The 27,578-nt window shown below is 43.5% G+C and overlaps 1 protein-coding gene across 6 annotated transcripts; it reads right to left on the bottom strand.

Annotated features, from left to right (window-relative positions):
• Window positions 1-26,221, bottom strand: CDHR4 (cadherin related family member 4). Of its 6 annotated transcripts, none has more exons than XM_079964329.1 (20): window positions 26,100-26,221; window positions 23,490-23,510; window positions 22,352-22,533; window positions 21,413-21,575; window positions 20,945-21,036; window positions 17,656-17,751; window positions 16,700-16,803; window positions 15,423-15,559; window positions 15,085-15,268; window positions 14,106-14,259; window positions 13,677-13,779; window positions 9,545-9,751; window positions 8,716-8,855; window positions 7,699-7,837; window positions 6,337-6,551; window positions 5,140-5,279; window positions 4,755-4,796; window positions 2,645-2,729; window positions 2,043-2,076; window positions 1-474 (listed from the first exon to the last, which is right to left on the bottom strand). In XM_079964329.1, the coding sequence occupies exons 4-20, from the start codon at window positions 21,549-21,551 to the stop codon at window positions 419-421; spliced, it is 2,067 nt and encodes a 688-aa protein (XP_079820455.1). In that variant the 5' UTR covers window positions 21,552-21,575; window positions 22,352-22,533; window positions 23,490-23,510; window positions 26,100-26,221; the 3' UTR covers window positions 1-418. The 6 variants fall into 6 exon arrangements, with proteins under 6 accessions (XP_079820455.1, XP_079820456.1, XP_079820453.1 ...); XM_079964330.1 differs by lacking the exon at window positions 26,100-26,221 and adding an exon at window positions 24,720-25,833; XM_079964327.1 differs by lacking the exon at window positions 26,100-26,221 and adding an exon at window positions 24,414-24,662.
• Between the last annotated feature and the right edge of the window lie 1,357 nt (window positions 26,222-27,578).

Below are 27,578 nucleotides of genomic sequence, written 5' to 3' on the forward strand. Positions count from 1 at the left end.
TTTCTATACACAATCAAAGGCACATCCTTTATTATGGCACAATTTTCACAGAGAACATAAGAACACAAGAGCGCTGCTGGATCAGAACAAAGTTCTAGAGCAGGGTAAGAAACAAACGTAGCAACCCAAGTTGTCAGATCTTGAAGTTTATCAGATGAAGACTAGCCAGGAGGAAAACGGCTTGCCAGTGAAGAGGCTCTTAGAGGCTTCTCTGATTCCCCAGGAACATGCACAAGTCAATGTAAACAATTAGGGGCACGTGATAGGAAAGGCTAGTTGCCAGCCCAACATAAACAGCAGGTGACAATTTTTTATATGTATATGTAAATAACAGTATTGGTGCTGTGCAGAAAACCCTGTTTCTCCTTTTTATCTGTGTACACCTGTGCCTCGCTCCTTAAGATGAAATAGGGCATACTCACACCCAGCGCCGTGCTCCAGTGCTGCTGTCAAACAGGTAATATTGGCCAGTGACTAGGGACATAAAACAAGGAACAACATTAGGCCTTTGTCCAGTTTAGCTCCACGTCCCCATCCTTTGCCTTCTCCATCTGCCCAACAACAATCCCACACTGTGCACTCACACTGTCTCTGCTTCAGTACTTCTAGCCTGTTTTCTGCAATGGTTTCATTCATGCCTGATTTTGTATGAAATAATTTTTTTTTTAAGATACAAACGTGGAGGTTATAAGTGGCCTTGCTCTGTGGCATCTGTAGTTCATACCTAGCATTTGTTTCATTTGGAACCTTCAGACTTCCCAGTCATGGCATCCTACAGGGATCTACACAGCCTGATAATATCATTAGACCCACATGGTTCTCAGTCTGTCATCCTTGCCAGAGAGCCAGTTATAGATTATGGGTTCGCTGACTGCTGTGACATGTAATCTTTCTGTCTTATTGCAGATCCAGGTCACCAAGCCTGAGCTTTCACAGCCACCATGAACCACCACTGGCAGGATTGGCAGCAACAGCAGCAGATATGTTCTGTGCTTATGATAATATTTCATGCTCCTGCTAATTATGCTGTTTTAATTGTGCATTTTATATGTGACTTCCTTTAGCAAGGTTTTATTTTGAATCTTATAAGTTCATATTTTAGTTTCCTGGTCATTATGCTGCTTTGAATGTATACTTGACTTTCTTCTGTAATATTTTATTCTGGATTGTTTTATTTGATGTTTTAATGTGGGTTGTAAACCGTTTTGAGTTTTTTTTGTTAAAAATATAAAACGGTTTATCCTGAAACCATGCCCACCTCTTAATCAGGTGGCATCATCCCACTGAGCAGCTGGCATCAGCTGATGAATGGGGGAAATTGATCCCTAAAGAAGCAGGACTGAACCACCCACTTTTCAGCTGCTGAACTGCAAGGTATGGCTGCATGTGCCTGTCCCTCATGGGAACTGATGTGTACAGTTGGTTCCTGTAGAAAGTAGTATTGGCTTCCCCAACATCAGTTGATATGCAAAGAGGTCAGCCCTGCCCAGTTCAGATATGCTCCCAATCCCTGCAGAAAGCAAAATTGCTGAGGTGTGGGGAAGTCAACCCTGCACTCTTCCAATGCAGGAGGTTGTGGCATTATTGCCCCTTTAAGTCTGGTTTATGGGAATGGGTTAGAACCTCAGAAATAATGAGCTTACATACAGCTGTCTCTCGTTACGGTTTCAAGGCCGGTGTCACAAGGTAATTAGGTGGAAGAGGTGAATGCCCACCTGTCAACTATCCAACAGTATGATAATGTCATGTGACTGATGGGTTGCCCTACTCACCTGTCAAAATTGGTCTTTGGTGTTGGGTCCAGAAAAGGATCTGGCTCACACAATCTAAAAAGGTTGTGTTCTCACCCATGTGCTAATGAAATCAGCTCTAGCTAAGGGAAGCATGGCATGGCCTTTCTTTCAATGACATGAAAAAACATGTGCATGTCACATTGATTGCTTGATGATTGATAAACTGACTGAACTGCTATACTGTCCCCATGCTATACACCCCATGAGAGTGCTTTGAAACAATTATTAAACAATGGAGAATGAGCTTACCAGGGTCCTGGGCACGACCATCAAATTGGAGTTGCTACAGCAAGAGAGGAAGAGAAATAGATGAACTAACATTATAATCATAGTCCCAACCTTGGGTACCAAGGGCAAGGAGCACTATGAGGGAAGGAAAGCTGCTTTTGAACTGAGCATTTCACCAAGTAGGCAGTCTGCACATTACTGGATCCCAATGGACACAAGACATGCCAGGCTCTATGTCATGCTCTATGGATTGTACACTGTTAACACAAGTATGGTTGGCCACACAATCTAGAAACATTAGCACACAGTAGAGTGTCACACAGCTACTGCTGAGCATAAAATCCCTGACAAACCCATGGCCCCATATCAGTTTAGACCACTCTCTCCCAACCTGGTGCCCTCCAGATGCTTTGGACTATAACTCCCATCATCTCTCATCACGGGTGATGCTGGCTAGGGCTGATGGGAGTTGTAGTCCAAAACATCTAAAGGGCGCCAGGTGAGGAAGGCTGCTCCACACATGGAAGTGCAGAATTGCCACAATTGCTGGTGACTGATAGCAGCATGTAGAAGCAAGCTAAGTACAAACCAACTGGGGAAATTGAAAGTGGACTATGCCGTACCAGACTCAGTGGCTCAGTGGAATCTTTCCCTTTCTCCTTGCTTGGCTCTTCCGTTGCGACGTAATTTCTTTCCACTCCTTTGTCCCTACAGAATGAGAAATGTGGATCAGAAGGAACTCGGCATCCTTGTGAGAGTCCATCAAGGCTAATGGCAGACAAAGCAATAGTCTGGATTAATCATTAAGATGAAGCTCTGCTCCACTACAAGGGAAACCAGGCTGTGTTATTATTAGGCTTAGCCCTCCCAAATCTGCCCAATTAACTCTGCCAGCAGCATCTATAGTGAAGGCTTTGGACAGCTGAGAGAGGCCCATTCTTGAGAGCTGCATAGGCCTTCTGTCTCTTGCTGGCCAAGGAAACCGTAGTTCACCCTATTGCTTCTGATACCTTAAGGCTGGATACCGGAGTTATAAGAGCTTATCACTGAGAGTGACCAGAGGTGTGTGTTTTGACAGTGAGCACCTCACACAAGTTCAGTAGAATTCAAACTTCCCTGTTTGATGAAAGAGACAGAGAGAAAAAAGAGAGATAAAACAAGATCCCATAAAGCTGTGAAACCAGGCTCAAAAATATGCAGAACAATGTCTGGTGAAACTTAAAAAGCTGGGAGGCGTGAGGAAACTCCGTAGATTTCCTCACAGCCATATGGTGAGGCTTTGGTGCCCGGCATAGCTCATTATGTTTCTCTCCATGACTGGGAGATGCAGCAGAATGATGGCAAATGAGCAAATTTAATGAATCTGCATAAAGCATAAGGAGTGATATAATTTGTTTTTCTTAGTGTAGTTTTTGCATTGCTAAATTGGCACAGAATTTTGACAGTCTGTATTTGCTGTATATACATAAAGTTCCTGAATGTTGAACAAACTATGAAACCCACCCCCCACCATAGCAATGACATCAGCTGGGCCCTTCCAAGTAGTATGTGGTCAGTGGCTGTTATAACTCCATCTTCTTAGCTGAGATGTGCTTCAGCTCATTTCTGTACCTCCTACAAGACTTTGCCCTGTAAGACAGACCCTTCCAAGGGGTGGGGTGGCTAGCTGGGGTCTCAGCCTGTGTGAAGCCTCTAGAGGGGCACTTCTGTTTTTGGAACTGTGTGTGAAAGAGAAATCCTGAAGAAGGTTGCTCTCCAAGCAAAGATGAAAGGGGGAAGTTTTGTTGCTCTTTTCTTTTGCTTCCCACAACATCTCAGAGATCAATTAAAAGAGCTCTCTCTCTCTCTCTGTCTCTGTCTCTCTGTGTCTCTCTCTGTGTGTGGATCTAAAGGACAACATACATGTTTGCACCATGTGAATACATAAAGAAGGCACTGCTGCATACAATCAGCTATAAAAACTGAGTCCTCTTCATACTGAAAATAAAATACCTGCAATGGAAGAAATGTGATGCTGGCATATGAAGCACTTTGTATTTATCCCTTCCTGTAATTTGGATGGAAAATGTAGCCAATCCACTTTAAATTATTTAATTGCAATGGTTCAGCATCCAGCATATTTTAAAGGAAACTTGTGGAGTATTTATTATTTTATTTCACTAATTAGAACCTTAAACTGCAAGTCTTTACTACTCAGAAGTAAGTCCCACTGAATTCAATGCAGCTTACTCCCAGGTTACTGTGATTGCAGTCTTATACTGCAATCTTAAGCATTTTTACTCAGAAGAAGTAAGTCTCACTGAGTTCAATAGGGCTTATTCTCTGGTATGTGCCCAATCATTATCACAGCTTCCATTGTTGTTGTTGTTATATCATACAGTCATAATACTTCTTATAATTCCTCAGATGATCTATTACTCTCTGAGGAGATCTACTTAAGGCTGAATGAAAGCCAGATACACACACAGACAATTTTACTATTTGGAGAGATTATCTATTCTCCAGCCTCTTTCAAACTACTTTTTATTCCCTTTATGAAGAAATGTGTTGAGGTGTGTGTGTGTGTGTGTGTGTGTGTGTGTGTGTAGGGGTATATGGGGGTATGTGACAAACTGGGTCTTTGACCCGAGTAACAGAAAGCCTAGTTTCGGCCCTGTCCAAGTGATGCCATGAAAATCAACACCCCCCCCCCCAAGTTGCACAAGGCTCTGTGTCATGGATAGGGGTTCTTACTTGTTCTGCAGTAGGGGCTGAGATGTCTCTCCAGGTGCTTTCCTGAAATACGAACAACAGTGAGAGTTCTGAGAAGGTACTTAGCAAGCCAAAATGTTCCTTGAGCTCAAGAGGGCAAGAGAAAGGTTTTGGTGGCATGCAACAGATTGTAAAAGCTCACATTTTTCAAGGTAGCAGGGAGGGCAATAGAGCATTGTCTATGGGATCAGTTCAGGCTCTTTCTTGTTAAAACGATTGTTCATATTTGGTTACAGATTCGACAGGTCCCCTTCCAGAATATGCCTGGGTAACAGCCACTGCTAATGAAGACCCCACTGACATCAAAGCTGAGTCAGGAATTGATATGAAATAAGGTATAGATAGAGAAGTTTCACTGGAAACTCACCTCCAGCAGAGTTGCCAGAACAATAAACCCAAGGCAGAAAGGAGGAGAGCTCCAGTGAGCGTAAGAACCACCACAAACCAGGGATCTGGTGCCCAGTACCTCAGAGTTCTGTGCAAAGTGATGGGCTCCTTGGGCACTGTCTGAAATCAAAACAACACAAATCTAGTATGCAGAACCACACAAGCTCAGGCTTGTCAGGCTCCACTTGAGAAAGCCCATCAAGTCATTGGAACAAGTGGAATTATTCAAATCTAAACCTTCCCATAATTTTTTCTCAATCTGTTCCTTCATCAATGAGTGGGGATGCTCTTAACCTGTAGTAAGAGGCTACTGGACTAACTAAGCCCTTCTGACCTGTTGACAATGTACTGAATATTTTTCCAGCATGGCATGCTGTGAAATAGATTTATTCCCAAATTATGATTAATGGAGGCTGCATACCCATGTACTCCCTGTTCTAAAGGTTCTTAAAAGCATTTTCACTTGAATCTGGGAGCTGCTACTATTCACTCACGGGAATATTATTCCAAAATATTTGCCAAAGCATTCTGCACCAATAGAAGCTTTCAAACCATCTTCAAGTACAGCTCTTCATAAAGTGTGTTATTATGAGGATGAAGTAAGATGTCCCATACTCATGAATGCCACTCTCAACTTGGGCACTCTAGCAATTATTTCATCACGTCTGCTCTGAAAAAAAGTCCTGGAACTGTGTGTTCTCCGTTCTCACTGCACTGCAAATAATCAATGGATCTCAGTGACTACTCAGAAACACTGAACAGTAAAGAGTTAAAGGTGAAATGTTGCTATAGTCCATGCAATAATTCCAACTCAGCAGAGCTAGCAGCCATCCCTTGCTACTCTGAGATCACACAGTCACTAATTTCAATTTCCAATTCCAATGTCTAATTTCAGATGATCCAGGTGGCTTCCAAATGCTGTCAAATTCAAATTCAAGGTGTCAAATGCTGCTAAAAGGTCAAGTCATATTAGGAAGGTCGCATTCACCTATAAATGGAACTTACTAAGTAACTTATTAAGCTACCATAATGCAAGCAAGCATCCTATAGCAGACACACTTCATAGCCCAGGGAAAGAGCTGTGGGTCTAGGGGCCCTGGTGCAAGTGTGGCTACTCCTGTGAATCAGATTGACTCAAGGCTTCCTGGCAACAGCATGTCCTTATCTGCCCCCTCACCGTGGTGGTGGTGGTAGTAGTAGGCACTGTCGTGGTCCAGGGAGTCACGTAAACGAGAACGGTGGCGGTGGTGCTGAAGTGAGGTGTGCTCCCACTGTCTGTCACTTCCACCAGCAGCTCAAAAGTGAGGGGGTCAAAAATGCCAGGATGGTCATAGGAGAAGGTATTATGGAGCATACAATTTCCATTCATGCGAAAGCGCCCATTTGTGTTGCCTGAAAAAGAGGGAGGGGAACACATCTACACTACAAACTTTACTTACATCAGCTGTATACCACTTTAACTTGTTTTGGCTTCCCCCGAAAGAATCATCGGAATTTTGTAAGAGTGTAAGGAGGTCCATTTGAGCTCCAAAGCCTGCTTCACATAACTACAGCTCTCAGGATGTCCTAGGACAGTGGTATAGTGCACTTCAGAATTTAAGTGCAGGCGTTCATTATTAGCTGTCATAGACTGGGGGCGGGGGATACATTGCCATGACCCAAAGTAGAGTCTAATTCCCCCCCCCCCATCTGTGCTGATTTATTTATAAACAGCATACAGAACAGCAGTTCGAAGCCCAATACCAGTTTATTAGGGTAAGTGTGACTGTAGACCTATGCATAATTACCTGGGAGTGAACTCATTGGTGCTTACTGCATAGGTGTAACTTGTAAAACACATCTGAGCTAAGATGTAACTTTTAGTTTTCCATTGTGAATGCAAACCATCTATCTAAATTGTAACCATTTACCTGCTAATGTGAAGCAGGAATCTACTCAAAGAAAAAGAGAGAAGTATGTAGCCTCTGTGCAATTATTTTCCTCGTTCTCTGATCTCCTCCACGGTGATCTGTCAAACTTGAAAACCTCATTATCACCTAGTCCACTTGGCAGAGCAACGAGAACCAGTCAGTTATTCCTGGCACTCTGGCAGGTTATGCCATTGCTCCAGCTCTGAAAGAAGCTCCAGAACTATGCATTCCCTCCTTCTCTACACCACTGACCTGAGGAGGAAGGACTATTAAACCTGCTTAAGTGTATGGTGCACACTCAATATTTGCCATCAGAAATGCAACCTAGAGCGGTCCCTTGCTGCCCTCTTTGCATAGGCTTGCACTCTCAGGCAGACCTTCTCATGTTTTCTGCTGCTTCAGTTCTGCCTTGAGAGTTCCAGCTTCAGCACACCATTAAGTTCCTGTTTTCCAGCACATACATACATCCCTCCACTGACGGCTATCTGGCTCAAACAGTAGCCCATATCTGCTAAATCCACCTCTGGCCTTCAGCAGCTTCACTCAGGAGTTGGAAACAAAGAATGTCACAGTTTAGGGTAGCCTCTTTGTTGCCTATTCCCTAGGGCTCTGCCTCAGCCATTCCATACCTCCAACAATCCTGTAGGCGAGTTCACTTCGTTCATTCTTTTCCGTGCATTGCAGATTAGTGACACACGTAGTACTTGTGGAAAGTATGAAACTCTGATAAAAGGGTGGATTACAAACAGGGGGCTCATCATTTATATCCTAGGAGCAAGGAAAGGGGTCGTGTTTATCGGCACAGAAGTCCTGGAAAGGATTGTTCCCAAACTCCCATCTCCCATTTGCAATTATCACCGGTGCTCCAAGAAGCGAGGTTCCATGCAAGGACCCCTTCATGTGCTGGGCTTCTCACATTACCCGAAGTGTTAAGAAGCAATTATAACCCATGCTTTTGCAGCGTTCTGTGTGAACCAAGCAACAGCCAAAAGATGACATAGAGCAGGTGTCTACAGAACACAGCACTTGATTTTGGCAGGAAAGGGTTTACTTTCTGCAATTTCATTTCCCAAAGTTCATTTCAGATTCTGGTCTGAGCCAATGAAAGAATAATTTAATGTCTTGAATGCTAGGGCTTCAGTGGGTTGATCATTTCATTACCCATAAAACTACCCATTGGCACCAAGGGGAGCTTCCCTTTTGGGGCAAAAAACTGTTTTGAGGACCATTGATATCCATTAGGACTATGACCTAGGAAGAAACAATTAAGCAACTTTCACTGTATACTGAGGTCAGGATCCTGAGCAGGCTGTTAACAGCTGCTGTATGTACTGTAGTTTTATTTTTATTTTATTTAAAAAAAATTCCCAGTTTTTCAAATTTTAAATAGTAACCATCAAATTTGATCACATACACAATTATTTACACTTCCCTATTCCCCTTCCTTGGTTTTTTATACAAACATTTTCAAACTGCATTTCCTCCTTAACTCAACTTCCTCCTTAACTTGAAAAAAAGTGCCGATTCTGCCAATCAAAGTGGTTGAGTGGACACATGTGGGGTAAGGTGATCTCATAGATGACCTAGTCCCACTCAAAGCTTTGCAACAACCTCACTCTACTCACCCACCTGCCAAGTCCAGTTACCTGCACATTAATGGTGATGTTACACAGACTTGTCTTCGGTGATTCAGGATTTACGCCATTATCAAAGTCCCTTAGGTGGATGACCAAATGATGTGACTTCTGCTTTTCATAATCCAGTGGTCCCAACACATAGAGCTCACCTGTGCCACAAAGATAAAATTGTGCATTTATACTACAGTGGTACCTTGGGTTACATACGCTTCAGGTTACAGACTCCGCTAACCCAGAAATAGTGCTTCAGGTTAAGAACTTTGCTTCAGGATGAGAACAGAAATCGTGCTCTGGCAGCACAGAAGCAGCGGGAGGCCTCATTAGCTAAAGTAGTGCTTCAGGTTAAGAACAGTTTCAGGTTAAGAACGGATCTCCAGAATGAATTAAGTACTTAACCTGAGGTACCACTGTACTTTGTAATAACGGCCACTCCCAGGTCCATATTCACAGCTGCCAAAGCTGAATCCCCACTTCCATTCTTCCACCCCTTTGATGCGAGTATGGTATGTAGTTAAAAGGGTGTTAAATGATCTGCTTGAGATGATCTTGAGTATGGGCCTTGGGAAAGTAGAAGGCAAAGTGTTGTGAAGCATGGGCCATTATTCCCTAGTAAAATCCTCTGGAGTTCTCTAAGCTGATGGGATCAGTCCCAATCTGGGTGTGTGTAAGAGGGAGGAACCTTCATCTAAATCAAAATGCAAGAAACGAAATTAAGTCAAGAGCTGAAGAATAAACCCAGACAAGTGGTGTGTTATATAAAACCAGGGAAGTAGGGCTAAGAGCAGGTGACATAGGTTTACCTGGATACGTCATACAGGATTCCAATCCCCTTCCTTACCTGAGCGATGGCCAATGTAGAAAACAGAATCCTCTGAACCCAGGATGCTGTATATGATGTTGTTGAAAGGATAGTCTCGGTCAGTGCCATTGATGCTGCCAATGAAATATCCAAAGGCTGCATTTTCTGGAACACTAAAGAATTGCCTTGAGCACTTTGGTTTGTATTCATTCACTCGGCTTACTGTCACCAACACCTGCACTGTGGCTGCAGGGGACAGAAACAAATCTGAGAAGCCTGCGTGACTAGGGACACTTTCAGACTTACTATTTTACAGGTGAGATTCAATCACATACCGGCAAATTCAAGTTGCACAGCTACAGTTGATTTGATGCTCTTGCACAACACCTCCCCCACCCCTGGGGAAAAATCCTAGATTTGTTGTGGTAAGGAAAGTGATGTGGAAATGCACTGGGAATTATGGGATAAATACTGCCTGATATGACATCATATAACCTCCCCATTAAAAAAAATCAGGGAGAATACTCAAGGATGTCATAGCAACTCCCCATATAATTTGTACAAACCAATCATGATGCTCAATAAATATGGAAGCAAAATCTCGAGCTTCAGCAGGCGTTGGCTAAGCATTGGCTAGGAACTGAGAAACCAGCCTACATAACCATTAGCAAAATGCCCGGCTCAAATTGTACAAGATAGCTGCAGGCTTGCAGGTTTCAACTTTAATTTAAACCCAGTTACATGTAACCAGAGGAAGTGGGGTCTGATTTTTCAAGCAAGAGGGATGTGTGAACAGAGCACTGCATACCTGTCACTTACCTCCCTGTAGCCTCTCTTGTCAAGGTCTTTTGCCCCAGCTGGGAGGTAGCCCTTGCGTAGAGGTACTCAATACAAACACACACACCCCATATACCTACCCCATTCACTTTAAAAACTGTGTCCCTCTAAACACTGCTTGAAATGTGATTGGGGCAGATCCAGATTTAAACCAATTGGTCGTCACCTCGTGTGTAGTTTTAATTATTTGGTGATGGGCCAGAATCTGGTGTGGTATGGCTCTCACAACCACCCAGTCAAAGAGCTCACTGTTTTGTTCTTACAACCTGCCTCCGTGACCCTCATCTAGCTGGTTTATACACTTATATATTCAATGTTTGCAATTATTAGACATATTAACTGTCTATGAACCCATTGTGGATACCACATTTCTCTGCACATTCATTTTAACTGTTTTTTAAAATCCATAAAATTTTCCGTACAATTCTCATGTTTGTGTGCTTTAATTATTTCCATTTTATTGGATGTTTGTCAGTTTGCTATTTGTAGTGTGAAGTATGTGTCCCTTTGAGGGTGGTCCGTGCTGGGCTTTCTGTTTGATCCTCTGTTTATTTTTTGACACAGACCACATGCAGTTGTTGCTTGTCCATGACAAATTTGTTTAGTAACAGTCTGCCTTCATGTACCACAGAAGACGTTTGTGGGACTTCTTCTAAGGTCAAATCAGCCAACAACTGTAGTACATGACTGTAGTCAACAGCCCTGTAGTACATGACTTACATTTTCTTTATCAAGAAATATCAACGCAAGTCATTATTATCTTCTTTATGCTATTGATAAAAGTATGATTATTTATCAACCAGCCACAAGTATAAGGGCAGATGATTTGCAGAATTTCTACAGCTGCTTTGAAGTTTCCCTTATTGTTTAGCCATGACTTTTATGGTATACAATAATTGGTAGTTCTTATCTCCCTGTACGCCCAGGACACAATCAAATTAACAATAAGCACACTGATTTCAATGCAGGGTGGCAGGCATAGTCTTATGTCATGTTCATTGAATTCAATCAAACTTGAAAATACTTTGGTTGGATGGCACCTTTGGTTTTCAGTGGTAACCCGTTAACAAAGTTCATTGTTGAGCTACTACTTGGTTTGTTTTCAGTCAGGTTTTTACAAATTGTTCATTAACCAATGTGGTCAGGCAACTAAAATGTTCAACCTGGAGGCTTCTTCCAACATGTTTTCTTCATTGGAATGCTTTTGAAGGCACTTGGAAAATGTAACAGAAGGATTGGTCACTGTGTCAGTATTTGCTATTCTCTGTAGGGTTGTGGCAAATCAATGTTCACTACACTTTGTTGCCTCTTCAGGCTTGTGCAGAAGTGGAATGTGGATTGCAGCTTCACACAAACACATCCTTTCCTTGTTCAAACATCCCCAAAGGAAGAGATTGTTTGCAAATCTGTTTCTTTATTCCTAGTAGATGGCTGTATCAAGATGGGCCCACGATATGGGTGGCCAAGTCAGGTGAGGTAGTACGGAGAGGATGCTCTTAAGAACAGAGCAAAATGGTAACAATCAAGGCTGTGTATATTCTGTGATTCCACTTTTGCACTAAAGAAGCACAGAATGTGGGCTCAGAATTTAGCACCCTAAGGCTCTTACAGCACCAGCCTAACTATGACTACACAGAGGTAAGTCCTATTGAATTCAGTAGGGCTTACTCCTGGGTAAATAGGGTTAGGATTGCTGCCTTAGATTTCTTTTCTTTTTCTTTTTTAATTAAGGGAGATTTCTAGTTCATCAGGCTGCAAAGTACAGAATCATAGAGTGACAGAAGTGGTGCTTCAAAGGTCATTAGCCCAACCCCTCCGCTGATGCAGGAAACTGTCTGCTACAGCATCCTGGACAGATGGCCAGCCAGTCTTTCCTTAAAAGCCTATAATGAAGGGGAGCCCATCACCTTCCAAGGCAACCTGTTCCACTGTCAGGTGGCTCACAGGGTGAAGAAGTTATTCCTAAAGTTTAATCTAAATTTTATTTTATTGAAATTTGAACCCATTGTTCAGGTCCTAAGTCTCTGGAGCATCAGAAAACAAAATTGCTTCATCACCTATGTGACAGCCATTCACATAGTTGAAGATGGCTATCATATTGCCTCTGAATCATCCTCAAAGTGTCTGGTAAAAATCTCTGAAGCCAGAGCAGAAGCTGAGTAGAATTTGCAGTGGTCAGCAGCTGACAACGACAACAACAACAACTTGTTTTTTTTTATCCCGCCCATCCGACTGGGTTGCCCCAGGCACTCTGGGAGGCTTCCAACAGAATATACAAAAACACAACTGAACATAATACATTAAAAGCTTCCTGATACCCGGCTGCCTTCAGATGCATACAGAAGGTTGTATAATTACAGTGGAACCTCGGTTTTCCAGTGTCTCGGAAGCTGAACAATTCAGAACCCAAACGCCGAAAACCCATAAGTGAATGCTTCCGTTTTCAAATGCACCTTGGAAGTCAAACGGCTTCTGAGGTGTGTTTCTCCATTTTTGCAATGGAATTTGCTGACCGCCCATTGTGCCTTGGTTGCTGAATGTTTTGGAAGTCAAATGGTCTTCCGGAATGAATTACGTTCAACAACCAAGGTTCCACTGTATCTCTTTGACATCTCCTGGGAAGGCATTCCACAGGGCAGGTGCCCCTACCGAGAAGGCCCTCTGCCTGGTTCCCTGTAAATTCTTGCAATGAGAAAATCACCAGAAGGCCCTCAGAGCTAGAGCTCAGTGAGGTCTGAGCTGAGATGGGACTTTGCATAGCTTTTTACATAATATACAAAGGTAAGAGAACTCAAGTTTCTTGGTACAGATTTTGGATTCATAAAAGCCAAAAGCACCCAAGTGGTGTGTGTGTGTGTGTGTGTACTAACAGAAGCCAAAGCCGTGAGGTACAAAAGAAATGTATAATGGGGGGGGGGAATGCTGTCTTCTGCTATAAATCCGAACTTCAACTTCTTATGAAACATATGCAAACAGGCTCATTAAAACACTGTCACTGCCTACTGAACACATACCATCTGGCCTATAATTTAGTTCTGATCCTCAGCAAGTACTTTGTGCCTGCATTTCATTGGGTTCCTAGGTCCTGGTACTAATCCAGACAACAACCATAAACATGATAGATTTACCTTTGCCAACAGAGAGCTCCAATAACTGTTTCTGCAGCAAGGATTTTACCAGGGGAAGTCACCTCTGCCCTTTGATTCCTACCATACCTCAAAGCAAGCCAATCCAGGAGAGATTTTGCTGAAGTCCTGATTTCCCATGACCTTCTGTGTTCAGTATCAAAGAAGACCAAACCCAAATAACATTTGACTGACAGAGCAGTACGCACTGTTTTGTGGAGGACTTCCATCATCAGTCACTAGAATGGTGGCTTGGTACTGGAAGTTAAGGCTGGCCATAGCTTCAGAGTCACAGTCCAAAGTGGTGTTCACCTGCCAGGACCCAAGGACAGAAAGGTCAGGACCATATGGGCACATCTTAAACTAATAGCATCCTCTGCCAAGGGGAGATGCTTTGTCTGGGAAAATGGTAAACTCATTGTTAATTAGAGATACCACACTCATTATCTCTCAGGTACCCAGAAGTGACTGAATTGGAATTAAGTAGTACCCTGAGACATTTTGCCCTAAATTCTGGCAAAACTGAGAGGATGGCTAGGTATGTTGGAAGCTACTCAACCCTTAAGCCTTGCCCACTCTCCACACTCTTTCTCCCTAACATATCTGATGAAAGAAATAAGTCCATTCCAAGGGCTTACCTGTAGTTCCGAGTGCCTCATTTGGAAGCTATAGGGAGGGCTCTGGCTGCCCTCCATTATTTCGTAGTGAAGCCTATCGCTGCCACTCTCTACATCATTACAAGATGGAGACGGCAGTTGCGTCCCAATGGGGGTCGTCTCTGGAATCTCAGTCCTAGGATTAAGCAGCAATAGCCACAAAGAGTAAAAGATGCAGAAGGGTAGAAATGGTGATTTGAAAGGAGAGAAAAATCTCCTCCTCCCTGCTTTGCCTATGTTTCTCAATAACCTCTCTTAGAGCTGATCACTGATGACAAGACAAACAGAAGCTCAAGCATGTCAAGGCTTCTCCATAGGGCTACTGTTCTGTCAGTGGAAAGAAGACAATTCTTGTGCTCTGATTGCTCTGACTCATTAGCCCTTAAGATCGTTCTTACTTCTGGATCAGGGGTGGGAGACCTATGGCCCTTCCAGATGTTGCTGATCTTCAACACTCCTCATACCTGTCTGGAGTTGATAGCAGCTGAGGCCAAATCACATCTGGAGAGCCACAAGTCCCCACCACCGCTCTAGACCCAATTCTCCTCTCAGAGGCATAGTTAATCCAGGGGTCAGCAAACCTTTTCAGCAGGAGGCCGGTCCACTGTCCCTAAGACCTTGTGGGGGGCCAGACTATATTTTGGAGAAAGAAAAAAAAAGAACGAATTCCTATTTCCCACAAATAACCCAGAGATGCATTTTAAATAAAAAGACACATTCTACTCATGTAAAAACACGCTGATTTCCAGACCATCTGCGGGCCGGATTTAGAAGGCGATTGGGCCAGATCCGGCCCCCAGGCCTTAATTTGCCTACTCATGGTTAATACCCATGGATCCTCTTATACCCTAAATACTGCTATACCCTGCTGTGCATAGCAGGTAGGGAGAGACCCTCAAACTCTACATTTCTTTTGCTGGCTCAAGCTTGAGTAAGATCCTTTTGCTCTATGGAGACTTACACAATTACAGCAGGGGTGCACAGAGGTCCTTGCAGGTTCTGCTGCTTTACTGTAATGTTGATGGTGATGGTGGCTTTATCTGTGGGATGCAGCATGTTGTAGGCTTCCACTGTGAGCAGGGTTTCAGTTAGGTCTGGATAGCGTCTCAGATTTAGCTCATACGTGTTCCTGATTATGCCTGTGTCTGCATGCAAGCAAGAGACTGGCTGTGATCACTCAGCTCCTTGAGGGTAAGATGGCTGACATAGTTTGAAGACCATTGTTGATGACCACCATGGAAGGCCCAGCCCTCCCTGAGGCTGTGTGGGTTCCATGTCACATCCCTGGATTCTCCTTACCTGGTTCAATGATGAAATGCCTTGTGGGCAGAGAGGAGATGATCCGGTAAAGCACATTTTCCCCACTGGCATTGACTCTTACAATAGGCTGGAGGGGAATTGTGTTTTCTGATACCGATATTGCTAATGATGACTCCCTAAATCATGAAGAAAAGACTGTAAGCCCCAGGTTCTATAAGCCACCCCATCTACTCATAGTTGAATATTCCTGTTTGGGGATAATACAGGAAGCTGAGCATTAACAGGACAACAAGGACTTTTAGAGTCACGTTGAAAAATAGGGAAGTGAGTTAAGGCTGCTCCATGCAACTCCAACAATATGTGTGGCATCAAAGGGAAGAAAGAGAAAAACACACCTGAATGTCCTCCCTGCTCTATGCTTCCTTCAAAGAATTTGACGTAGTGTGATGACCCAGTCCCCAATACAATGGTGGCTGGTGGTGTTTCAGAGAAGCTCACACTCCTCACTGCTCTTGTTGTGCTGCCCAGGCCCATGGGACAGAGGAGACAGTAAACCTGTCCTGACACTAGAAGGGATTTGCACAGCTCCCTTACAGCAAGTCAATAATCTCTCCTAATTCAGTTTCTGCTCTCAAATCCAGATCATCTCTACCACCTCTACCACCAGGGACTGGCAGCCACTAGTCAGCAATAGCCTCTCTGGCATGGCACTTGGGTGGGAAAAGCGACACTCCAGGTATCACAGGGACCTGCTGTTTGTCTACTCAAAAGGCTGTCAGAGCTAGGGCTTTCCTTCTCTGGTACAAGTTAATGAGAGGGGAAGTGGATGGGTCCCACATGTGCCCTGGAATGGGGAAGCCCGTATCAGTAGCCTCTTGCCCTGGCTCAAATCTCTGATGGCCTGAATGTACATTCCTTACATCAAAAGTGATTGCTTTATGAGAAGGCGATATTTTAGAGGTGCCAAAAAAGCACTATTTTAATCCTTTGCAGTGTCACAGAAGTGCAACTCTCAGGTTAAGTGTGACTAGACATGATCTGGGAGCGATGCCCCAGCACTCTCTATTCTGTGGTAAAAGTTCCTTAAGCACACCTTTCTTATGATATTGCATAACCACCAGTGTTGGCGGAACATATTGGGGCAAGTAGCCCATGCCTTAAGTTTATGCTGTGAGGAACTTGGAGCCCAAGAGCCTTTGTATCCCTCTCCCCACTGTTTATTCATAAAAGTGCCCTATACCAGCATATCATAAAATATCAGGGTGGCATATAACCATATAGCACCATTAAAAACAACATAGTACAACTCAACTCACGTGAAATTGACTTGCTTGTGGTAAACAGGCAGCACCTTCACTGCCAGAGTCCTGCGGCAGCTTCTCCCATCACTGTCCGTTACCACAATGACCATTGAGAATGACTGCAGGGAGAACGGCATGGCATGAATTTACAAGCAGAAGGGATAGGTCCAAGAAGAAGAAGAGTTTGGATTTGATATCCCGCTTTATCACTACCCAAAGGAGTCTCAAAGTGGCTAACATTCTCCTTTCCCTTCCTCCCCCACAACAAACGCTCTGTGAGGTGAGTGAGGCTGAGAGACTTCAGAGAAGTGTGACTAGCCCAAGGTCACCCAGCAGCTGCATGTGGAGGAGCGGAGACGCGAACCCGGTTCCCCAGATTACGAGTCTACCACTCTTAACCACTATACCACACTGGCTCCTAGGGAGGGAAGACTGAAGTGCCACAGAAGCCCCAGGAACAGGAAGGCACAGTGCCTTGAAATGGAGAATGTCGTGTTTTGTCCCTACTGCCTTATCATACCAGGAACTGGTTGAGTCAGCTTTCTCAAGCACTATGCTTTTAGTTACAGTTCTGCATGAGAAGCAGAAGCCTGCTGCATGGTTTTTCCCTCCATAAACCATTGTGTGTGTGTTTTTTAGCATCGTTTGTGTGGCCCCATCCAAATGATGCCTTTTAATGAAAAGAGGACCTGGGGACAGGGAGGTGGGAGTCACAGGGCTAGGAGGAAACGTCTGGTGAGATAAAGATCCACACCATACACTTAAAGCACATCCAATGAATATTTAAAGTGCAGGTTGTCCTCTGAAGAATCCTGAGGACTGTAGTTTCTCCTTCACAGAGCTACAGTTCCCAGCTCCCTTAACAAACTACAGAACACTTTTGAAAGGGGACAGAGCTGGGGAGTGACATGTTATAAGGACAGTGATATTGACAGAACATATGCATAGGTACAGTAAGCAATGGAACACACCTTGCCAGCTTGCTCGCAACTGAAACCCATGGCAGGTGCCAGGACTCTTCCATCTCCAGTTATGATGAAAGGCAGAGAGGCATTCTCTATGGAGAACTGTATAAAAAGAAAATAAAGTTGGCTGGGGAAATTGTTTCTTTAATTGTTTTAAAGAAACTCTGGGGTTGCAGCGCTCATCTCGCTCTATAGGCCGAGGGAGCCGGCATACAGCTTCCAGGTCATGTGGCCAGCATGACTAAGCCGCTTCTGGCAAACCAGAGCAGTGCACGGAAACGCCGTTTACCTTCCCGCCAGAGCAGTACCTATTTATCTACTTGCACTTTGACGTGCTTTCAAACTGCTAGCTTGGCAGGAGCAGGGACAGAGCAACGGGAGCTCACCCCGTCGCAGGGATTCGAACCACCGACCTTCTGATCAGCAAGTCCTAGGCTCTGTGGTTTAACCCACAGCACCACCCGCGTCCCTCTCCCCAACTATAGTCCTTATTTATTTAAAAGCATTTATTTAAGAATAGTTTATAATGGAATGGGCTAACCTCCAAATACTACAAAGACATGAAAGATTACTTAATTCAACCTCTAATGGAGGTTGGCAATGAAATTATGGAAGGGAAAAGAGCGCCGGAGTCGTGGAAAGAAGCTTACATCACGCTTATACCGAAAAATGAGATAGAAAAGACACAACTAAAGAACTACCGCCCCATATCCCTACTTAATGTGGATTATAAAATTTTTGCTGATATTCTAGCTAGAAGATTGAAAAAAGTTTTAGCAACAATGATTCATAAAGACCAAGCTGGCTTTCTCCCAGGCAGACAATTGTCAAATAACACGAGAAACTTAATTGACATTTTAGAAAAGCTACAAGTTAATATAAACACAAAAGCTGTCTTGATATTTATTGATGCGGAGAAAGCCTTTGACAATATTTCTTGGAGTTTTATGAGGAAAAATTTGCAAGGGATGGGGGTTGGAGAAAGGTTTGGAAACGGTATAGGCGCGATCTACTCAGAACAGAAGGCGAAATTAATAGTGAATAATGCAGTTACTGAAGAAGTTAAGATAGAGAAAGGGACACGACAAGGCTGCCCAATTTCCCCTTTGCTTTTTATTTCAGTCCTGGAGGTCTTGCTGAACATGATTAGAAGGGACCAACAGATTCAGGGTATACAGGTCGGAGTTAAACACTACAAACTTAAAGCCTACGCAGATGACCTAGTACTGACACTACAGGAGCCAATCCCTAGTTCTAAAAGAGCACTGGAAATAATACAAGAATTTGGTCGGGTGGCAGGTTTTAAATTGAATAAATCTAAAACTATGGTTTTAGAGAAAAATTTGACAGCAGTAGAGAAGGAAAGGTTTCAGGAAGAAACAGGTTTAACATTGGTGAAAAAAGTGAAATACCTAGGGGTGAACTTGACTTCGAAGAATGTAAATTTATTTAAAGATAATTATGAGAAGTGTTGGTCAGAAGTGAAAAAAGATATTGAAATTTGGACAAATTTGAAACTTTCCTTACTGGGTAGAATTGCTGTTATCAAAATGAATGTACTGCCAAGAATGTTGTTTTTGTTTCAGACGCTACAAATCATTGACAAAATGTACTGTTTTGAGAAGTGGCAAAAAGAAATTTCTAGATTTGTCTGGCAGGGCAAAAAGCCCAGAATAAAATACAAAATTCTTACTGACGCAAAGGAAAGAGGGGGGTTTGCCCTGCCGGACTTTAAGTTATATTATGAAGCAGCAGCTTTTTGCTGGTTGAAGGATTGGCTACTTCTTGAAAACACGGATATTTTAGATTTGGAAGGATATGATAACGTTTTTGGGTGGCATGCATACTTGTGGTACGGTAAGGCTAAAGTGTACAAGACATTTAAAAACCATATTGTCAGGAAAGCATTGTTTAATGTCTGGATAAAATACAAAGATTTATTGGAAAATAAAACCCCTAGGTGGCTCTCACCTATGGAAGCAAAGGCCTTAAAAAAGCTTAATATGGAATCTAACTGGCCAAAATATTGGGAAATTCTGGAGCAGGAGGGAGATAAAGTGAAATTGCAAAGCTATGAGAAACTTAAGGATAAGGTGCGAGACTGGTTACATTATTTTCAAATAAGAGAGGCCTATCACTTGGACAGGAAAATTGGTTTCCAGGTGGAAAAATCAAAGCTGGAAACAGAATTGTTAGAACCCAATGCTAAGATATTGTCGAGAATGTATAACCTGCTGTTGAAGTGGAATACTGAGGATGAAACGGTAAAATCTGCTATGATAAAATGGGCACAAGACGTTGGTCATAACATTATGTTTGTTGACTGGGAACAGTTGTGGACCACCGGTATGAAATTCACGGCATGTAATGCCTTAAGAGAGAATATTATGAAAATGATATATAGGTGGTACATGACCCCAGTCAAACTTGCAAAAATCTACCATCTGCCCGATAATAAATGTTGGAAATGTAAAGAAACTGAAGGGACATTCTTTCACCTTTGGTGGACGTGCCCAAGGATCAAGGCTTTCTGGGAGATGATATATAATGAACTGAAAAAGGTATTTAAGTATACCTTCTTGAAGAAACCAGAGGCCTTTCTTCTGGGCATGGTCGGCCAATTGGTGCCAAAGAAGGACAGAACTTTCTTTATGTACGCTACAGCAGCAGCAAGAATACTCATCGCAAAGTATTGGAAGACACAAGATCTACCCACTCTGGAAGAATGGCAGATGCAAGTAATAGACTATATGGAACTGGCTGAAATGACCTGCAGAATTCGAGATCAAGGAGAAGAGCAGGTGGAAGAGGACTGGAAGAAGTTTAAAGTCTATTTACAAAAACACTGTAAAATCTTTGAATGTTGAGGACATTGAAAAGGAAAAGAAGGGGTTCTAGTGACTGAGTTAAATAAGAGCACAAAGGGAGGGACCAAGAATCAAAATGAACAAAGATTGAGCTTGCTGAACTAATTATTACATAGAATACAAGATCGGGAGGCGGGTGGAAGTAAGGAAAATAAGGTTTTGAAGGTTATAATTGGAAAGTGAGTTTATTTTTATGTTAAAATCTTCTTTTTTCTTTTCTTTTTTTGTCTATGTTTTTCTTTTTCTTTTGAAATGTTTGTGAAAAATTTTCTTTTTGTAATGTTTGTGAAAATATGCTTTTTTGTTCTTTTTTGTGGAAAATGCAATAAAAAAAATTATTATAAAAAAAAGAATAGTTTATAATGGTTTTATTTTTATTTTTTAAAGTCTTCCAACATTCCTGCTTTCGCAGCAACAAAGGTACTTACAGTCAAGTTGCCTCTGCCTTCTCTCTTCAGTACAATTTGGTAGATGAACTCTCCAGGGCCAACATCCTCTGAAACGCCTACTGGTTTCTCTCCTGCAGCAGTAAAAGAGATGGGAGCAGTCAGACTCTTGCCCTAGTTAGAATCTGCCCCTTTGACAGCACTGGAGCCCTCTGCAGGCTGAGCTTCCCACTGGCACGGGCAGCCCCAGAGTCCCTTCTTCTAGCACTGGCAAGTCTACTTACTATTCAAATCTGCCTCCCCATGGTTGAAAAAAAACCAGCACCCTCCTTGCCATGCAGGATCTGCCACATGTTGCTAGAGAACTCACTGCCTCTCAGTGCCTGGTAGCGAGACCACCACCCCTACCCTCACCACACCGCAGTACTGTACCATATTAAAACTCTTCTCACCATGGCACCCTTGTCAGGGCCTTAGGATGAAATACCAGAGCTATTGTGATAGCCTTACCTATGTATTCAGGTCCACTGCCACACTCCAATCTGTCTGCTGCAATGACTCGAATGAAGAGCTTAACTTCAACTGGCGTGCCACTTGGGCAACTTGCACTGAATGTCAAAACATACTGATTCACCCGTCTAGCATCCATGGCAGCACTGGGACTAAGGCTCACCTGGAAGCCAAAAGAAAAAACATCTCAGCATGTGTTGCACCTCTCTTCCACATGTTCAATCCTGTTGAACAGCCCAGTGTTGGTGTTGCCATGGGCACCAATCAATAGATGTCCATATGCCAGATAGGTGCCCAAGTGCCAGGTGGGAGGACGTGGCATGTTGGAATGGCCTAATTAAAGTAGCAGCAGCAACTAAAAGTCTCCCCCTTTGCATCCATCAGTAATATTTGGGGAGTAGTTTTGCATACTTGTGGGAAGATAAGCAGCTAATTGCTGCTGCTTCATATCATCCTAATGTAGGCAACAATGCAGTGAAACAGGTATGAAACAGTTTTACACTTGTAGTGAAGACATGCTCTATGCTTCTACATACTAGTTACATGTTCACATACATTAAAAATCAGGTTACATTTGCTAAACAAAAGCTGTATTCCATGACACAATACTAGTTAACAAAAATGACACTTAACCTGTTCAATTCTTTTAGGTATGTTTAATTGATAGAATTTATTAAATATTCTAGTCCCACAAGAGGCCAGTTCATCTTGATTGGATTGAAATATCTGGTGTGAAGTGCAGCAGGACAACAGCACTGTTGACTCACGAATCCCAGTTCAAAAATCCCCACTAAAATGTGTTTTAAAATGCCACAGAGGGAAAGAGTCCCTGTACTCTCATAGAACATGATGGCAGGAAAAGCTTTCCCCTTGCGTACACACACACACACACACACACACACACACAGAATTGACTACAAATTTACAGGTCTTTTGTACCTCATAGATGTCAGGGGGTACAAAATTTGGCTGATTGAAAAAAGATGTGGTGGGGCTTGTGGTCTTCAGATTTACTGCGGGTGGATCGCTGGAGTCTGTACAGTTGCCGGTGAAGTTGGCCACGGTTGTACCTGGTGTCAAGCTGTCTTCTAGCACCACAGTGTCTGGGATGCCCTCAATCACTGAGACAGAGACAGCAATGAGAGTATTGGTCCCATGGCACCATTAACTACAGCAGAGTAAAGCCCTCTTTGATAAGCATGCATATGACATGGGTAATTTCCATGTTTCTGAAATATAGGCAGCTTGCTTTCATAAATGAATAGTAAAATCATAGAACTGTAAGAGTTGGAAGGGACCCTGAGGGTCATTAGGTTGAATGCAAGAATTGCGATTCTTCAATGCAAGAATTGCGATTCTTCAATGCAAGAATTGCGATATGGCTCCAAGAACAACTCAGGTAAAATGTCATAAACAAATAAACAAGACTGAGGACAAAAGAAAGAGAGAAGAAAGCAAATTTGCAAGACACCCAAATATGGAGGATGAATGAGCAACAGGAACAGATCCTAACAGCACTGATAGTGATCATTCAGCAAACATCAATAAACTGATGCCGTTATGTTCTCAATAGCGGTTTGGAATTGGGCTGTTCATGCATTGTTATTGCTGTGTATGCATTGTTAAATGGTTATGCCAACTCTTTTAACTAACTGTATAAAGGAATATTTTTTTTGTATTCATTCAACTCCAGAGCATTTACAGTCTGTCTCTTCTCATCTATAGTGAAGATCTGGCAGCCTAAGAGCAGCTGCTGTTCAAAGGCTTCCTAGGGTACTACAATATTATGTTTGCAGGAGAGGGGCTGCCTTGCTCTGACCGTAGGCAGCTTCCCCCACAGTGTATCGTAACAGCATTTTAGGCACTCAGGTGTCTGTATGCCCATCTGGAGGTGCATGTGCTCAAACATACACGCTTGGCTATAACCCATGTTTGCCTGCATTAAGAACAGCCGACTTTGTTTTCACAGCTGTTGTGCATCAAAGCCTCCTTTTGCACTGCATAGGGTGATCTTCCTTCCCCTGCCAATGGTCATAGGTCTGTTAAGTAGGGAAGTGTGGAGGTTTCCTCTCCTTACCTACATCTCCGATGGCTGGATCTAGAGCAGTGGGGTGGGGGGTGGGGAAACACAAGAGAAAACACTGTTATTATCTACCGGACATTCAGTTCAATTAGTGAGCAAACATTCCCTCAGCAAACATACTCCCCAACCAAAAGCAAAGGAGCCTGGGGTTCCCAGATGTTGAAAGAGAGAACTGAGGAAGAAGCAGGTTGTCATATGGAAGAAAAAGCTCTGCCTGTGGAAATGCCACCTTCTACCTGTTATCCCTTGCTTCTGGAAGGAATCATGCATATTTCTGTTTCAGAGAGTACTCAGGCAAACGCATGGACCAATCTCTTCAGAGGGAAGGATTAGGAAACCTTTGACGGACTGGGCTGTGGTAATGCTCTCATGGTGTCTAGGGCTGTCAATTCTTCCCCAGCGCCATGTGCTCAACACAAACCACCATCACCCCACTAGCTGCTATTCTTTTAAAAACACAATAGTTTCTGGCCGTGGATAACTCACGCTATGTCTAGGTTGACCTTGACTAGCCGAAAGTTAACTATAACATTTTGTTACAGGTAGGTAGCCGTGTTGGTCTGCCGTAGTCGAAACAAAAATTAAAAATTCCTTCCAGTAGCACCTTGGTTGGTCTCTAAGGTGCTACTGGAAGAATTTTTTTTTTTTTTATGTTATAACATTTTGTGGTTGAGCTGTGACTTTTAATAATACATTGTAAATGGTTGTAACCTTCCCGGGGGCCTCAGGTGAAAAGCTGACTAATACTAACAACAACAACAACAACAACAACAACAACCCATAGGGACACTAATTCTCCAGTCTCTTGGTTCCCATGTCCTAACAGCGAAATCTAATTTGGGAATGGGGATCCTCCACTGAACAGATATGGAGCAGGAGCTTCATGCATGATGGAGCCGAGATCCCCATAACTCTTACCTATAGTACAGATGCTGAGGAGCAATGTGAGAGGCAAGGGCCACCCTGGTTCCATTTTGCAAGGACGCTCCAGTCCAGCCTGTGTTCTGTGCCTTTGTCTCCTTAAGTTGCCAGGTTGGGTTGCTAAGGACATTGGGCGGGGCAGAGCAGGGCACAGCAAGGCTCAGCTCAGTTATGGGAATTGCCCAGCCCTTCTCAACACATAGTGAGGAAAACATTTTTTTAAAGAAGAAGAAGAAACCTTGAGGCTACGAGTCAGTCTGGAAAGCACAAAGAGAAAGAGACTGAGGGCTCAACCATACTTACCCTTGCTCTGCTTTTTCTAGGCACAGTGTCCAAACAGGCTTTTTTTCTCATTGGCTTTCAGGTGACCTCTTTATTGAGAATTCAGCCAAATTTGTTTCCACAAACATTAGACAACATTGACTATTTGTTTGTGGGGAGGCCCTAGAACATTGCACCAAGTGTTCTTCCATACTTCTCAGTGCATTTCCCCAAAAGTCTGGTTTGGGGGGGCAATTCTTGTTTTGGTGCATGAGTGCCAAATCCACTTTGATTGTGCTGCCTTAATTTGCTAGTATGTGACCAAATCCCACCCACCCCAAAGGGACAAAAATGCCTTTCTGGCAAAATGGATTTCGTGGCACGCAAGCAGAACTGGGGGTGCTTTCAGACAGCGGCATAATCTGCAAAAGGTTCATTGGCAACAGATTAAAGCATGGGAAATGATAATCCAGGAAATGACAGATCTGGATTATTATTTCTTTTTTCCTGGGGTGGGGATATAAGACATCTTGTGGATGCTGCAAAAAAAGGGGGCAAGAATGAGGGTAAACGCAGCATTCCAGTGTCACAAGAGGCAGCCCCTGAAGCCTAAAAGGGAGACACGAAGCCCATTTCTCCTGCAAGAGTTTTCTGAGGGAAAAATGAGTTGTGAACAACAGGTCGCTAGGAAAGGACACGGTGGAGATCGGGGCCTGTCCTGCTCCGACTTCTGCTGGGCCACTCAGGCCTGCACCTACTGCGGCCACAAGGGCGCAGCCTTGCCTCATGCTGCCCTAGTTCTTGCGTGCATTTTCGAAACAAAACAGCGGCCGCTCGCGGCCAGGGAGGCAAGGCTGTCGCCTGCTGGGCGTCGTCCCCCGCGAAGCCTTCCTTGCCACTCGCTCGTGCCCGCGCCTCATCCACCCTGCGCCCACCAGAACGGCGAGGCAGGGCCGAGGAAGCGCCTAAGAGATATATAACTAGGAATAAATAGGGGGGGGGCTGCTGCTTCCTCCACGCCCCATCCCATCCGACTTTGCACAGGGTGGAATAGACAGAAAGGGTTAAAGCCAGGGCAATGAATAGAGTTTCTGCTCCCAGCTTCATTTATCCCCTAGGTTCAGGGTTGGAGTTGGAGTTAGGTTTGATGAGGCCCTAAGCTCCTGAAGGTAATGGGGCCATTATATGTCCAGCTGTCCTTTGTCAACAACAAATTGTTGCTGTTTTTTTGTGTTGAATATGTGCTATATGGTAATTTATGGACCTAATAGGTCCAAACACAACACAAAACACTGTTGCTGTATGTAAGTTTTATTTTATTTATTTTTCATCTTATATTTTGGAAATGTACATCCAGTTTTTTTCTTGGTTTTTTGGGGGGAGGACCCAAGAGAGTGGGGCCCTAGACTATAGCTTGGTTACCTTATACGTAAATCCGGCACTGGTCAGTTGGGCAGGTTCAGGAGGATGCTATAGGTAGGTGCTGCTTCTCTCATTGGCTGCTAGATGGTGCTGTTCTGCCAGTGGTACTAGAAGGGTAGCTGTGTGCCTCTCTTTGGAGTACACAGGCATCCTGAAGATTCTTAGAAGCATAGAATTGACAGGGACTCCGAGGGTCATCTAGTCCTACCCCCTGCAATGCAGAAATAGAATCATCTCAATTAAAGCGTCCCTGACAAATGGCAATCCAACCTCCAAAGGCTGATCTAGGGGAGTGTGCGGCCACACTGGGTGCTGAGCTTTGGGAGCATCGCAGTGGGTGCCGCAACCGTAACATCCAATGGAATGCGAGAAGCAGGGGGTGCCAGATTTTGGCATCACATAACAGGTGCCACTGAAATTTGAAGCACAAAGTTCCATCGCTGCAACCTCTGCTTGGAAACCTCCAAGGAAAAAGACCACCTCCCATAGGAGTCCTTTCCACTGTCAAACAGCTCTTACTGTCATAAAGCTTTTCCTGTTTAGTCGGGATCTCCTTTATCGTAACTTGAGTCCATTGGCTCAAGTCTTGGCCTCTGGAACAGGAGAAAACAAGCTTGCTCCATCCTTCGTGCGACAGCCCTTGAGATATTTGAAACGACTAGCATATCTCCCCTCAGTCTCCTCTTTTCCAGGCTAAACATACCCAACTCCCTCAACTGTTCCTTATCAGGCTAGGTTTCCAGACCTCTGATCATCTTGTTTGCCCTCCTCTGCACACGTTCTAGCTTGTCAATATCCTTCATAAATTGTGGTGCCCAGAACTGGATACAATATTCCAGGTGTGGTCTCACCAAGGCAGAATAATGTGGTACTATGTCTTTCCTTAATTGGGACACCATAGCTTTTGTTGTTGTTGCTGCATCACACTGCAGTCTTAGGTTAAGCTTGTAGTCTACCAAGACCCCTAGATCCTTTTCACATGTACTACTGGCAAGCCAGGTGTCCCCCATCTTATATGTGTGCAGCTGGTTATTCCTGCCTAAGTGTAGAGCCTTACATTTGTCCCTGTTGAAATTCATTTTGCTAATTTTAGCCCAGTTCTCCAATCTGTTAAAGTCATATTGAATCCTGATTATGTCTTCTGTGGCATTAGCTACCCCTCCCAGTTTGGTGTCATCTGCAAATTTTATCAGCATCCCCTCAGTTCCTTCATCCAAGTCATTTATAAAGATATTGAGCAACAACTGTCCCAGGACAGGGCAATGTTTAGGGGGTTTTGTGGGTGGGTGGGGGGAGGTTACTGCTGTTTTATTAATTCTTTGTTTATTTATTTGAGATCTTATTATAATTTATGTGGAAATTGTTTAATATGGTTGTGTACTTTTTGATGTTTTATTTATTGTTTATGAATGCTTTTGTTATTTTTGTAATCGTGATTTTCTTCATGTTGTAAGCTGCCTTGAGCATGGTTTTTTAATC

Source organism: Podarcis cretensis, assembly GCF_951804945.1.
Source record: "Podarcis cretensis genome assembly, chromosome: 2".
Taxonomy (NCBI): domain Eukaryota; kingdom Metazoa; phylum Chordata; class Lepidosauria; order Squamata; family Lacertidae; genus Podarcis; species Podarcis cretensis.